The sequence below is a fragment of the Dendrobates tinctorius genome, unplaced genomic scaffold (genome assembly GCF_039654945.1).
Source record: "Dendrobates tinctorius isolate UK_male_01 unplaced genomic scaffold, ASM3965494v1 ptg000060l, whole genome shotgun sequence".
NCBI classification, from domain to species: Eukaryota; Metazoa; Chordata; class Amphibia; order Anura; family Dendrobatidae; genus Dendrobates; species Dendrobates tinctorius.
Genome location: NW_027361728.1, coordinates 16,920,671 through 16,934,115, shown reverse-complemented (window position 1 = coordinate 16,934,115; position 13,445 = coordinate 16,920,671). Strand labels below are relative to the sequence as shown.

Here is a 13,445-nt window from a genome sequence, read left to right as displayed (position 1 = left end):
GTAAGTCATAGAAGCGACCAAAGAAAATCACGAAAATGCAATATTAAACAGTCAAAGGAAAATATGGAGCCATATATATGGATATCAACAAGAGCAGGAAAAAAGAAGAAAATAGAAAAACATAGTGCCATGAAAAAAATATATACTGACCAGGTTCAATTAGTAGTAGAAATATAATGAAGATGAGCTGGTATTTCATGTAAAGCTGGGGAGCATAAAGTAGAAATAAGGGTAGGAGTAGTGGTGTGGGGGTTGGTGAAGAAAAGGTTTTTATAGATTGATACATACTAGTGGGCTTCTGATGCAGGGATAAGTATGTAGGTAATACATTGGTGGTAGTAGGTTGCCTGGTAGCCTCAACGGGGCTAGGAGATAAAGTGGGTGTTATCCAAACATGCTCGGGGGCTAACCGATTGACTTCGGAATGCTCGAATAAAATATTCAAGTCCCTGCTCCTGCATGTCTCGTGGCTGATCCACAGCATGCAAGACATGCAGGGATTACCTAACAATCCATGCATGTGTTGTGGCTGTCGAACAGCTGTGGGGACTCGAACATATTTTTCGAGCTTGTCGAGGACACTTGGTTAGCACCTGAGCATGCTCGGATATCACCTTATCCGAGCATGCTCACTCATCATTAATGTATAATCAATATCAGGCGAATGGGAGGAAGAAATCCATGCAGAGACTTTCTCAAAGAGATCTACAATATTTATTCTTATAGCTGATATCCTTTAATGTATCATAATATTATCAATATGAGAAATAACAATACTGATCAGGAGATTTGAAGAGCTCATCTAGATACCATATGAATTCTGGTTGCAATAAGGATATACTAATCCAATTTGAAGGAGTGGTTGGGGATGGTAATTTGGTACTTTAGGACAGCGATAGCCTATCACTTGTTCAATAAGGGAACTGAGATTGCTCCACAAATTGGAAACAATTGTAAATGACCCCCAAGTGTGGTAGATAGTGCTTCTACCAGAGCAACCCCTAAAACACTGGGGAAAACTGCAGGGTATATGGCTTATCATGTGGCAGGGAGTAAATAGGTTCTATGCAATATTTTTGGAGCCATTTCAATCAAAGTGACTTGCCAACTACTGTTGGTAGGAGTACTGCAGCCTATCATCCATGTCTAATGTGCTCCTCCCACTGCATCATAAAAGGCAATTTGAGGTTGATTAATGACACCATATGTATGGGACAGAAGACCAGTCCTAGTTGAAAAAGCTGTAGATTCAAGAAAGCAGTGTCCTAAACAATTCTGAAGCTGAAGGGTGATATTGAGATTTAAAGTATGAGATAGACATGAACAGTTTTTGCTATAGGAAATCATGTAATCATGTTAGTCTTTGGGAGCATCACCAAGGTGTGTGAGGTTTTAAAATGTTTGATGCTCATGTATTTTCTCCTTAACTGTACTATTACTGCTATTAATCAGTTGTCTTCTGCCAACAGGATAGAACCTGGACTTAACCCTCTGTGCGTGGCTTGAGGACTTCCATGAAAGAGCTGATTAATTTTAGCAGAATATACTTTATTTTTTTCAAAAGCATTTTTACAAGACAACAATATATGTTCTTAAATGGGTTGTCCCACACATTATCTAACCATTCTGAAATAGTAGGGGAAGCCATAACAATCATATACTTTGTGTGCCAATAGATGCACCAAAATTTTAACTCAAATTTGCGTTTATTCTGCTAGATCAGGCCCCTCTGCAGCGAAGTTAGACAAATCACTGAAACTGTCTAAATCACATAATAAATATGGTGCAGTTCGTGAACGATTGGCACAAATCCCACCAGAACTCTAGTGAATTTAGCATGATAAGGGTATGTGCACGCCTTGCGGATTTGCCTGTGGAATTTTCTGCGCAGATTCTGCATCTCTTGGCAGAAAACGCAGGTAAAAATCTGTGCGGATTTGATGCATTTTTTAATGCAGATTTTCATGCGTTTTTTAATGCGGATTTGTATGTGTTTTTAGATATATAATACCAAGGCCGATGTTTAGAAATGAACAAGACGTTTAATTTAAAAAAAAGGGGAAAAAATGGCGTGGGCTCCCGCGCAATTTTCTGCGCCAGACAGGGAAAGCCAGCGACTGGGGGCCGATGTTTATAGCCTGGGAAGCTGGTAATACCCACGGATCTTCCCAGGCTATGAATATCAGCCCGCAGCTGTATATTTAGCCTTTACTGGCTATTAAAATAGGGAGACCCCCCAAAAAATGACGTGGGGTCCCCCTATAATTAATAACCAGAAAGGCTATGCAGACAGCTGCGGGCTGATATTCATAACTTAGGAAGGGGCCATGGATATTAGCCCCCCCGGCTACAAACACCAGCTCACAGCCACCCCAGAAATGGTGCATCTCTAAGATGCACCAATTCCGGCACTTAGCCTCTCTCTTTCCACTGCCCTATAGCAGTGGCATATGGAGTAATAGGGGATTGATGTCACCTTTGTATTATAAGGTCACATCAAGCCCGGTTAGTAATCGAGAGGCGTCAATAAGAAAATAATCCACTGTATGTTGCATATTAGAGTGCTGCACAGCCCACCTGATAAAACTATGGGCGTCACTAATAGGCTGTGAACCAGACACATTGCATCTCATGTATCTGTGTGAACGACGTCCTATGGAAGCCTTATTAGTGTGCATTGTTTTCTACTAGGCAGCCAACCCCTCCATAATCTGGTAGGTGTGGGGTGGCTGCTTTTATCAGTAGCTTGCACCTGTGCTGCCCCTTGCTTTTACTAGTGGAGGCCTGCTGCATCCTGCTAGATGTGCATTTGTCATCAGACAGGGTTTAGGAAAGGCCGCATCTCTATGGTATGTAATTCTTCTCTTTTCCATTAGGTCTATGACATCATGTGATTAAAAACAGACTAGCTGAGTCCTTATAAGCTCTATGTAGAAACAGGAAGTCTCTTTTTCCTGCATGAGTCATCTCCCTCTTCAACCCCTATCCCCGATACTTCCTCCTCCCATCTTCCAGGGACTTTTGCAGTGAGTTAGAATTGTAGTTCTATTGATGACTCATGCAGGGAAAATAGACTTCCTGTTTCTAAATAAGGGTCAGAATCATTCATCTAGTCAGTTTTCAATCACGTAATGTCATAGACCTAATGGAAAAGAGAAGAACTAACTGGGTAGAAGGGCAAAATAAGCAATTGTAAGTACACAATACCATATAATATAATGACTACAATATATTAAGAGGATAACTATTTTGATGGGAGTGCTTCTTTAAGAATATTCTTGTACTTTATGTTTATATCTCCATTGCAAACAAATGTGGCTCCATGGTGACAGACTACAAATAAGTCTGTGTAGACTGATGTAACAGTTACATTTTCTTCCATCTGTTCCTTCTTCTTGCTAAAGGAGACTGATTAGAGGGAGTTAGATTGTAAAATCTTACTTGACATACCTTGAACATATCTTGGCATTAATAGATAGGCAGCAAGATGTATTAATGGGGCGGCACTAGGAGCAAATAGTCAATGGACAGTCTAGTACATTATCTCAAGTATTGGTCAGCTCAAAAAGGAATTCAATAAGGACCCAAAAGAAATAAAAAAAAAACTTATTTCAAAAATAATGAAGAATTTGTAATTTATTAAGTTTAAAAACACATTGCCAATATATTTACATCATTCAAATAGTACATAATCATAAAAACAATAGGATTATGTATGAAAACTGTTCTAACCGGGCTGCAGAACAGAAGACATGGCTTCTGAGATATTGAAATGCCTCCACATCATCTACATAGATGAACTGACAGCTCAGAGGTAACAATGTGGAAAGATATTTGTATAATATCGGTGACAAGGTTTCCATTCTTGCCCAAAAACGAACATTGCGTGAACTTTCATACATGACCCCTACATGTGTTTATACTTATGTAACAAGGATGCATACTGACCCTTAAGGAGACAATCTTCTGCACTTACATAGTTCTCCAAGTAACATTCAAAGACATGAAATAGTCAGAAAATGGAAAAAAAAAAGAACTTAAACGCAGTCATGTAGTATACAGTATTTACTTACATCAATCATTGATATTCTAGTTAGCGCTTCTGTATACAGTAAATTCTGGGGTTATTTTTCAGTTGTCTTCCAGCTCCACAGTTATTGTGGTTCTGTTATTGCACCGGGTTTATTTTATCAATTGTAATGTTATAGGCCAACTCAAGGTCAAATTATACAGTAAATGAATATACATTGTCCACAGAATACTAAATTTAAGAAAACAGCCCTTCCATAGATTGTGATGAGGATCCCACTCTTTATGGCTATAGCTCATGTGATACAGACGCCGTCAAACAGCATTGTAGCTCATTGCAGACGCAACTGACATTTCTTCATCTGAATACCAAAAACAAAAGGTATTTGGAAATCAACAGGAATAAAGAGAAAAGTGAAAAAACACTGTATCAACATTCATAAAAATTGTAATTTAATGTTAGTGTGCTTTGATTGATGATACCTGCTTACCTACAGTGTGTCCTAGTGCAAATGACCAACATTAGGACTGTATATAAACAGGTTTCACAAATTGTAGTAGAAGAATGCACAACGCAACCCAGCCCTTTCTTAAAAACTAGAAAGGTTTTAGTTTATTTTGCAACCAATAAAATAACATACAAAATGACGGGAAGGTGGGGTACGTTAACACCTATGCGTTTTTGAACCAACAGTTCTTATTCATGGCATGGATTTTATCGTTTCTGAAATGAAAGAAGATATATATTCCGGCCGGCAAGTTCATTGCGCTTTAATAAATTAGAATGGAATGCTGAACCAAATTGCCAGATGAGAAACCTAAAAGTCATAATTTTTTGTATAATGTATGTTCGCTCAATCATTTGGTGCATCCATTAGGGGTCTGGTCATTTTTCCATAGCTTATAATGGCATTAATAGTAAATAAATGAAAATCTGGCAGAAATCTTGTGGACGATATTATAAGTCAACGGTGTCCGTTGTGCACCTTATATGAAGTGTCAGGCACACAGATATGGCTTCTTTTAAGATTGAGAGATGAGCACTATCTGTATACCTAGTGCAGATACCATCTATATCTTTCTCTTGTTCTGTTTGCTGATGCTTTATTGATATAAAAATGATGTATTTCACAAAAATCTATAATAAAATATGATAAGATTTTAAAATTAAAAGCTGCAAATGTGCGTTGATTATTCCGCACCACACATCTGCAGCAATTTAAAGCACAACATATGCGGATGAAGGTCTTAAAACCCCATTTACACGTAGCAGGGAAACTCCACTCAGAAATACAAGAATGTTGTGGACTTTTAATAATGCTGCATGCCCATTACACTTTGGAAAAGCCATAGATTCCCCAGCTAATTTCACTCGTAGTACAAAGGGTAAATCTTTGGCAAAACTGCAGTAAAATCCATGTGTAACACATACGGTGCATATTTTGCTAACCTACAATGGTAAAGTCTCCACTTATGGATTTACCCTAAATGTTAATTGTTATTTTGGTTGTTGGTCTCCATTTACATAAATGGATAATAGACATCTTTTAGAGCCTATTTATGATTAGGACTGTAGAAATATTTCACCTTTATCCATCAGAGGTAAGTTCACATTAATGCCATTTAGTCTGATCCCATAACAGGGCCTTACTGTTACATGACAGTTGTATGGTGAAAAGTATGTAGGTGAAAATGGAAAAACATTTACAGACCACAGACTGATATTCTGACACAGGGAGGAATGGGGTCCTCCAGCAGCACAGTGGTATAATTTGAGGCTCTTATAACATTAATACAAACTGTAATATAATTAAAGGAATTTGTTGGCTGATTCATGATGCCTGCATTCCAAATATCTATACTTCATTTCGAGACGTGGCAGCATTTCAAAAATAAACATATTTGGAAAGCACAGCCAGGCCAATCCAAGAGGGAAGTCTCCTCCAGCTTCTCCCTGCCCAGCAAGATTGACAGATCTCTCCTTTTGTGTGTAGGAAAAGATTAGTCAGTCTAGTTGAGCGGACAAGTACAAAGCAGATGGGGACCTTAGCTTTGAACCAGTCACCTCATCACTGACCATGCTCTACAATGTTTTTCTCTGAAAGCCCTATGACATAGATATTTAGAATGCAGGAGCTGATCTCTGATTTATGCTGCCCATGGTTCAGGCAGCATGAATAAGTCAACAGGTTCCCTTTAATTGAATATCTGTATCCATATGTAAGAAAATGTATGAAATTGTATAAACCCAACACACTGAAGCCTGAAGTACAGAAGAAGATTGCGAAACAGTGAACAGTTCATGTTCGAAAAATAATTTCCCTGTGTAATAATATCCAGAAAAACGTAGGCTCTACTACTTATGTCAGTAAATCATATGCACAACCGAGCCTGAATAATACTCAACTGGACACGTCAAGTTAAACCATTTCAGTCATATAAAATAATCCATTAGGAAGTGAACATGTCAATGTGCAGGTAGGAAAATGCCCGTTAATCTACATTCAGTCTTGTTGATGATAAAGTGTTCCCAGAAAGAAGAGATGATCCTCACAGACTGTGACACAAAGAAGAGATAAGTCCCTTAGAATATACTCCACCCCAAATACACCCAAGATGCGATACATTTGTAAGTCCTGACCGGTGGAGCTGCACAGACTTCGTATTTGTTGACATTTTGGAAAGGTGCTTCTAGTTATTCCTGCAGTAAAGCTTTGATCTGTGCATTTATGTAATGAAGGCCAGTCATCACAATATATAAATACTATAGTCTGCCAATGCAGGCGCCAAGAAGCTGCGCAGAGCTACGTGCATAGTTCATATTTCTCTCTGCTGTAGACCTAATGTAGGCCACTGTAGAAAATAACATACAGCATTTTATAGGGATGAAAAGCTTTGCAGATCGTCTCACAGTTTTTCCGAAACTTGTACCAGTAGCCATTTATCTGTAGATCCATGACGGGAGAGGCAACGTGGGCTGCATTTTCGATCACGGGCAGTTTACTGGATTAAATGGATGCCAGCTCAGCCAAGTTCAACTTACAGCCTTCTGCTCCGCAACAAGACTTCTTTTATGCTCATTCTGCTTCTCTTTCATATCGGCGGATGTCATCTGGCTCATGCCACTGTAAGCTAAGGAGATACAATTGCAAAGAGGTATATTAGTTATGGCGTCATAATGTATGATCTGTTTGAACAGGTAAATAAAGCTCACAATTACTATTCTTTTTTTGCAGAAATTACACAGATAAAAACTTAATATCTAAAACTGGTATAAAAAAAATTAAGAGTAGGTTGGGAGAAAAGTAAGCAAGAAAAAAAGGTTCTGACTATACAGGGGGGAACTCAGGCCTTCTAGAATCTATGCACATTTTGAGCAAAAAAAAGACATTCAGATGTATGGAACATGATTTCTGTTGCAAAATTTTTGCTACATATCTGCTCAGTCCCTAGAAGATTGCATCTTCTAATTAAATTTGGCACAATCCTTGCAAAATTCTCTCTCCATTTATATAGTTATTATGGAGAATCTGGCAGGTGATTCATTCTGTCCAAACAACTGGTAGCATAAATCAAGGACAGCACATACCTATTATGTACGCCAAAACATAGAAACCAAACTGCATACAGGGAGGCGGGAAAGAGGTGACTGATAAAACTAGCCACTGACATGTGACTCGGGTCTCAGTCAGCTTCTCCCTCCCCACCTGCCTCTGCTTGACTGTCGAGTGTCTCTTTGTATGCACATAAAGAGAGTCCTGTCAATCATGCAGAGCCGGGGCAAGCCTGCCAGCTTCTCGATCACCTCTTTTCTGGCCCTCTTGAATGTTGTCCCCTTGATAGATGTGTGGCTCCCCTGAGGGTCCAGTCGCCACAGAGGTACTGCACCTCAGCCAGAGGTGTGGTACCCCCCTCGTGTAAGGAGGGGGCACTACCCAGTAAACACACACTAGCACCCAACACAACACCTCTTTATGCCAGGTAGGAACTAGGTAAAGGGTGTGGGTGGAGGAAGTAGATAAGGGTAGGATAGCTGGAGAGAGCTGACAGTTAGTAGTGGAGAGTTGTCATGGTAACAGGAGTCAGTTGGAGGAGGAGTCAGAAGGAGAAGACAGTTTGTGGAGGGGACTGAAGGAGTGAGGAGCTCGTCCCAGGACTGGAGAGCAGAGTCGAGTGAAGAAGGGGTCCTAGGGGCCAGGGAAGTGAAGAATTCACCCATGGCGCCTATTCTGCCTCTTCCTGATGACTGCCAATCCCAAGCATCCTAATTATCAGCTTCTTAGATAATTGTATAACTCGTACTCACACCACCAGGCGTCCACAGATCGTTTTAACTCCACCGGCAATGAAACTGTAGAAAGACCAGGAGAAACGATGCTGTTTTCTTCCAATATCTTGTATTAAATATATGTGTATACCAATGGCGCTCAAGCGTACACCCACAGAACACAAAGCAGCAAGTAATAAGACAACACACCACTCAAGTTGTCTCCATAAAATAATAATAATAAATAAACCTGATAGAAACTTGCGCTAATTAAATGTGTCTTGGTTAAATAAAGATATCTTATGAAGAAATCTATTACCTTTACTGAAGCTAAAAACTGGCGAGGCAGGGAAAAAGGTCTTCAGAATGCAGGGTGGATTTCCAGGTCCTTTCCCAATAATACTCCCCGACACAGGTATATAAAAACTTACTGGAGCTAAAGGGTGCTACCTCCTAGCATGCCGCCGTCCCGGCCAGTGACTGGCGCGCAGCTGGAGGTGTATATCGGCAGGCTGTAAGAGTACCAGCCGCCGCTTGCAAAAGCAGGCCTGCAAGGTCCAAAAAAGCTGAAGGACCTTGCGTGACGTCACAGTCACGTGATAGATCACGTGACAGGCAAGAAAGCCCTATGGGGCGCTGATGGGGCCAGAAAGCAATTGCAAACCTCCGCGTTGCGGAATTCACTGATTCTTTCTTCAGGTCCCTGAAGAAAGAATCAGTGAATTCCGCAACGCGTAGGTTTGCCATTGCTTTCTGGCCTGAAGAAAGAATCAGTGAATTCCGCAACGCGTAGGTTTGCCATTGCTTTCTGGCCCCATCAGCGCCCCATAGGGCTTTCTTGCCTGTCACGTGATCTATCACGTGACTGTGACGTCACGCAAGGTCCTTCAGCTTTTTTGGACCTTGCAGGCCTGCTTTTGCAAGCGGCGGCTGGTACTCTTACAGCCTGCCGATATACACCTCCAGCTGCGCGCCAGTCACTGGCCGGGACGGCGGCATGCTAGGAGGTAGCACCCTTTAGCTCCAGTAAGTTTTTATATACCTGTGTCGGGGAGTATTATTGGGAAAGGACCTGGAAATCCACCCTGCATTCTGAAGACCTTTTTCCCTGCCTCGCCAGTTTTTAGCTTCAGTAAAGGTAATAGATTTCTTCATAAGATATCTTTATTTAACCAAGACACATTTAATTAGCGCAAGTTTCTATCAGGTTTATTTAATATCTTGTATTAGTTTACAATGAACAGTAGGTAAAAAGGAGTAATCTGTACAGGGGAGTACACATGAGTCTTGAGTAATGGCTGCTTTAGGCTAAAATGAAGAAAGGAGGAGCAACCTAATACAGAGCTCAACTATGGGAGGGACATAAGGACAATCTTCACACAGTCTAATTCTACCTAGCAACAGCAGGGAATTTGCTGACTGGAGGAAAAACTCAACACAGAGAATATATTATTATATATTACAGATTGTTCTTATTCGTGGGACACAACAGCGAATGAATCCACGCTGATCGTAGTCGGGTAGAGGGACCAGGCCGCAGAGGAGGACCGGCCCCAGACTAGTGGAGAGACTATAGGACTCAGCTAGGAAACCAGAGACTGGAGTATCTGTATGTGCGACAGCCATATCCACACACATTCGCTGAAAAGGCAGCCACATAGGGTCAAGGGGACCAGGAGATCGTCGCCGACAGGATCTGAGGCTGCTGGCTTGGGACACTGTGTGTGAGGCGCAGGGCAGGAGAGGCGGGAGCCAGCGCAGTGAGATGACCAGAGAAGGAACATAAGAAGGGGGCTCTGGAAAAGTGTACCCCAAACTACTTGAGAGTTGTCTGGACCACCGACCTGGAGGACACAGCACCACGGCTGGGGAATGTAACTTGAAAGACCGTGAGTAAAAGTGTGAAGACTGCACCCCGCTATGTCCTCAGATTTATTTACTGCGTCATCTGCCCTGCACTACAACCATTTCCATCATCTACTATCTTATATCTGCCCTGGGGCCTAGCTCTACCCATGTAGAGCTGTAACATCTTTGCTGCGTCACCAATCGCCCCAGTAGATCTGAATCACAGCGTTGGCCATCTTCTCATTGCCTAACACCACGGATTGCGTCACGAACTTTCCCCATCTTTATTTCATTGCATGCCCAGGGCCACGGACCGGGTCACTGCTGCCGTGACATCCCCCGAAGAACTGACCGGCCTGGTACCGAGTTCCCCGGCCCTGCGGGGCGCTGCACATGCAGTAAGGGAGCTTGTCCTTGATTTATGAGCCTGTGGTTCTGCAGCAAGAATAACCTGTAAGATTCCCTTACATAAATGTGGATCCCTGTGTTACTCAGGAAAGTAAAACTGGTCTTAGTACTCGTATACTATACTTTATTTTCCCAGAATAACTGGAACACACTTAACCTAAACTTGTAGGTGCCACAAGTATCTTAGCTGCACAATTCAAAGAAATGTAACATTTAATATTTCCCTCTGGAAAGAGGAAATAACAAGTGCATTATGTTTAGATGTGAAAAACAAAGAATAAAAAAAACAATGTGCTATTATATTAAACCTCATTTGAACAGTTTGGTTATTGAACTAGTATTTTATACAGTACACAAAAGATGAGAATGTGTAAATGTATACAGTGCTCAGCATACATGAGTACACCCCCTTTGAAAAGTAAGATTTTGTTGAATATCTCACTGAACATCTCACTCGTGATACTCGATTGAATAACGAGTATACTTGAGCATCACTAGGACATTGCCCATAACTAGTTAGGATTTAAAAAAAAAAAAATAGTGATCACTTTTTTAATTTTGGAAAAGCTGTCCCAGCAAGTCTCTGTGTCTGGAATGGAGAGCTGAGGAGCAGAAGAGTGGAATAAGGGCCAGGGTTTTTTCAAAAGTAAAAAAAATTATGACAATATGACGACTAGTGTTGCTACTCGAGTTTGTATCGGGGTGCTCTGTTATGCACCAAGTATCAGGACATGCTCGTGTCTCCGCCCGCATGTTTATAGTTTGAAAATGACTAAATTTTCAAATTTTTTGTTAAGTTATCAATATTTTCATAAACATACGCAAATCATATTGACCAAAATTTATCACTAACTTAAGTACAATATGTCAAGAAAAAACAGCCTCAGAATGAATGTGATCCGTTGAAGCATTAAAGAGTTATTACCACATAAAGTGACACTAGTCAGGTTTAAAAAATTTGGCCTGGTCATTAAGGTTAAAATTAGCTCCGTCAAGAAAGGGTTAAATAATAGGTGCAGAAATTGTGCAACATCAAAAACTTAACAAAAGTTCATTGTGGGAAAGTAGCCTAAAGATCAATTTTGGGCTTTGACTAAAAAGCAGACCCCAAAAACTAAACCAAACTGCTGTGTGACTTTGGGAATATTCTATTATTACCAACAGAAATAGATTGTCTACAACAGTTTTCTACAATTTCTACAAGAGCACATGATTACCACTAGCATCAGAGGCATTGATCTGGTTTTTCACAGCCTGGCTATGAGCAGAACTCAATCAGAAGACTACACATGGATAAAGCAGTTTTTCTTCATTCTTCCTTGCAAAACTGTTCAAGCTATTCCAAGGTGTGTGAGGGCCACGGACAGGGCAGAGTCAGACTGCCATACCTCGTGCGAGAATCGCATCGCACTGCACGGACTGGCCCGACACCTCTCCTGACATGAGCAAGACAGCGTGATGTATTACAATGCAGCTGTCAAGCTCAGGTGAGGGGAGCTGACAGCCAGTGCGAGGTTTATGATGCGATTCTCGCACGAGAAATATGGCAGCCTGTCTCTACCCATAAACAGATACTTTCATTGTCAGCCACAGATTCTCAGTTGTCTTGAGTTTTGAACTCTGATGTGGACTTTACATGAATCAAAGCCAATCTGTGGACCTTTGGCTACGTTTGAAAATAAATTTTGCGTAAAGGAGTTTTTTCCCCCTGGGCAAACTTTCAGCAAGAAGTGCATCTTGCCATAACAACATGTGGCAAATTCAACTCTGCTACACTGTTCAAGATTTTTTCACATGCCGCCAAGCATGCGGCAAGCATCTCATACTTACAGTCACATGCCAACTAAATTATCTGTTTCTCTCAGTGTTTGCATACTTGTGGTCATGTGCCGACTACATTCTCATCCACTTCCTTCGATAGAACATTGAGAGAAGCAGATGAGAATCTAGTCAGCAAATACTATAATTGCAGTTTTGACCATTAAGACTAAGAATGTAGGGGAATCACTACAGTTGGGGCATGGCACACTTTTACGATTCGGTAATTTGCAGCCATACAGAGTAATGGTAGAAACTTGTCTACAACCTGGAAAACCCATTCAGATAAAAAAAAATGTGAACAGAATATAGTGACCATTACCTGCACTGTTATTTTTCAGACATTTATTGGCAGACGTTTTTGGTGTTAATATACTGGAAGGTACCCAGGCCTTTCTCTTTGAAATAAGCTCTTTAATTAACCTGGAAGTAAAACAAAAATAAATGGCTACATTACAAAACATTCATCATTACTGTATAAAGATTTTAAAGCATATGTTCCCCTTCCAATATTCACACATAGGATAAATCAAAAAGATAAGGGGGTATTCCCATCTCCAAGATCCTATCCCAATATGTATTAGATGTAATAATAATATTAGCAAATATCTACAATTAGAAATGTAGTACAGTTCTTCAGATTTGCTATATTGATTTCATATGTGCAGGAAATTGCAGTAGATTAAATATGCATGGTCATGACTAGAGATAAGCCAATTTGATCAGGCCAGGGCTTATTCGGCAAACTATAACACTTACCGAATAAGCTGCAGAGGGAACCCGGCTTCCTAGATCACGCCGGCTGATCAGCGCCGCAGCTGCATGTGTCACAGTCACAGCACATGCATGGAGAGCCTGTTTGTTGGACTCTCCATATATGTATTTTGACTGTGACACTGCCACGACACATGCAGCTGCAGCGATGATCAGCTGTTCAGCAGGCGCGACCCAGGAAGCCGGGTTCCCTCAGCAGCTTATTCGGTAAGGCTATGTGCACACGTAGCGGAACTCTCGCGGAAGTTACCGCGAGAATTCCAGACTCCATTCCGCGGGAAAATCGCATTTTAAATTCCCG

At 41.0% G+C, this 13,445-nt stretch overlaps 1 protein-coding gene across 4 annotated transcripts in view; it reads right to left on the bottom strand.

Annotated features, from left to right (window-relative positions):
- Positions 1–3,618: 3,618 nt before the first annotated feature.
- Positions 3,619–13,445, bottom strand: part of MCF2L2 (MCF.2 cell line derived transforming sequence-like 2) — a 474,009-nt gene continuing 464,182 nt past the window's right edge. For all 4 annotated transcript variants that reach the window (XM_073578748.1, XM_073578751.1, XM_073578750.1 and 1 more), the window contains 2 exons: positions 12,693–12,793; positions 3,619–7,161 (listed from right to left, as the gene is read on the bottom strand). In XM_073578748.1, the coding sequence (XP_073434849.1) occupies positions 7,064–7,161; positions 12,693–12,793 (199 nt within the window). In that variant the 3' untranslated portion in view covers positions 3,619–7,063. The remainder of the gene's footprint in view (positions 7,162–12,692; positions 12,794–13,445) is intronic.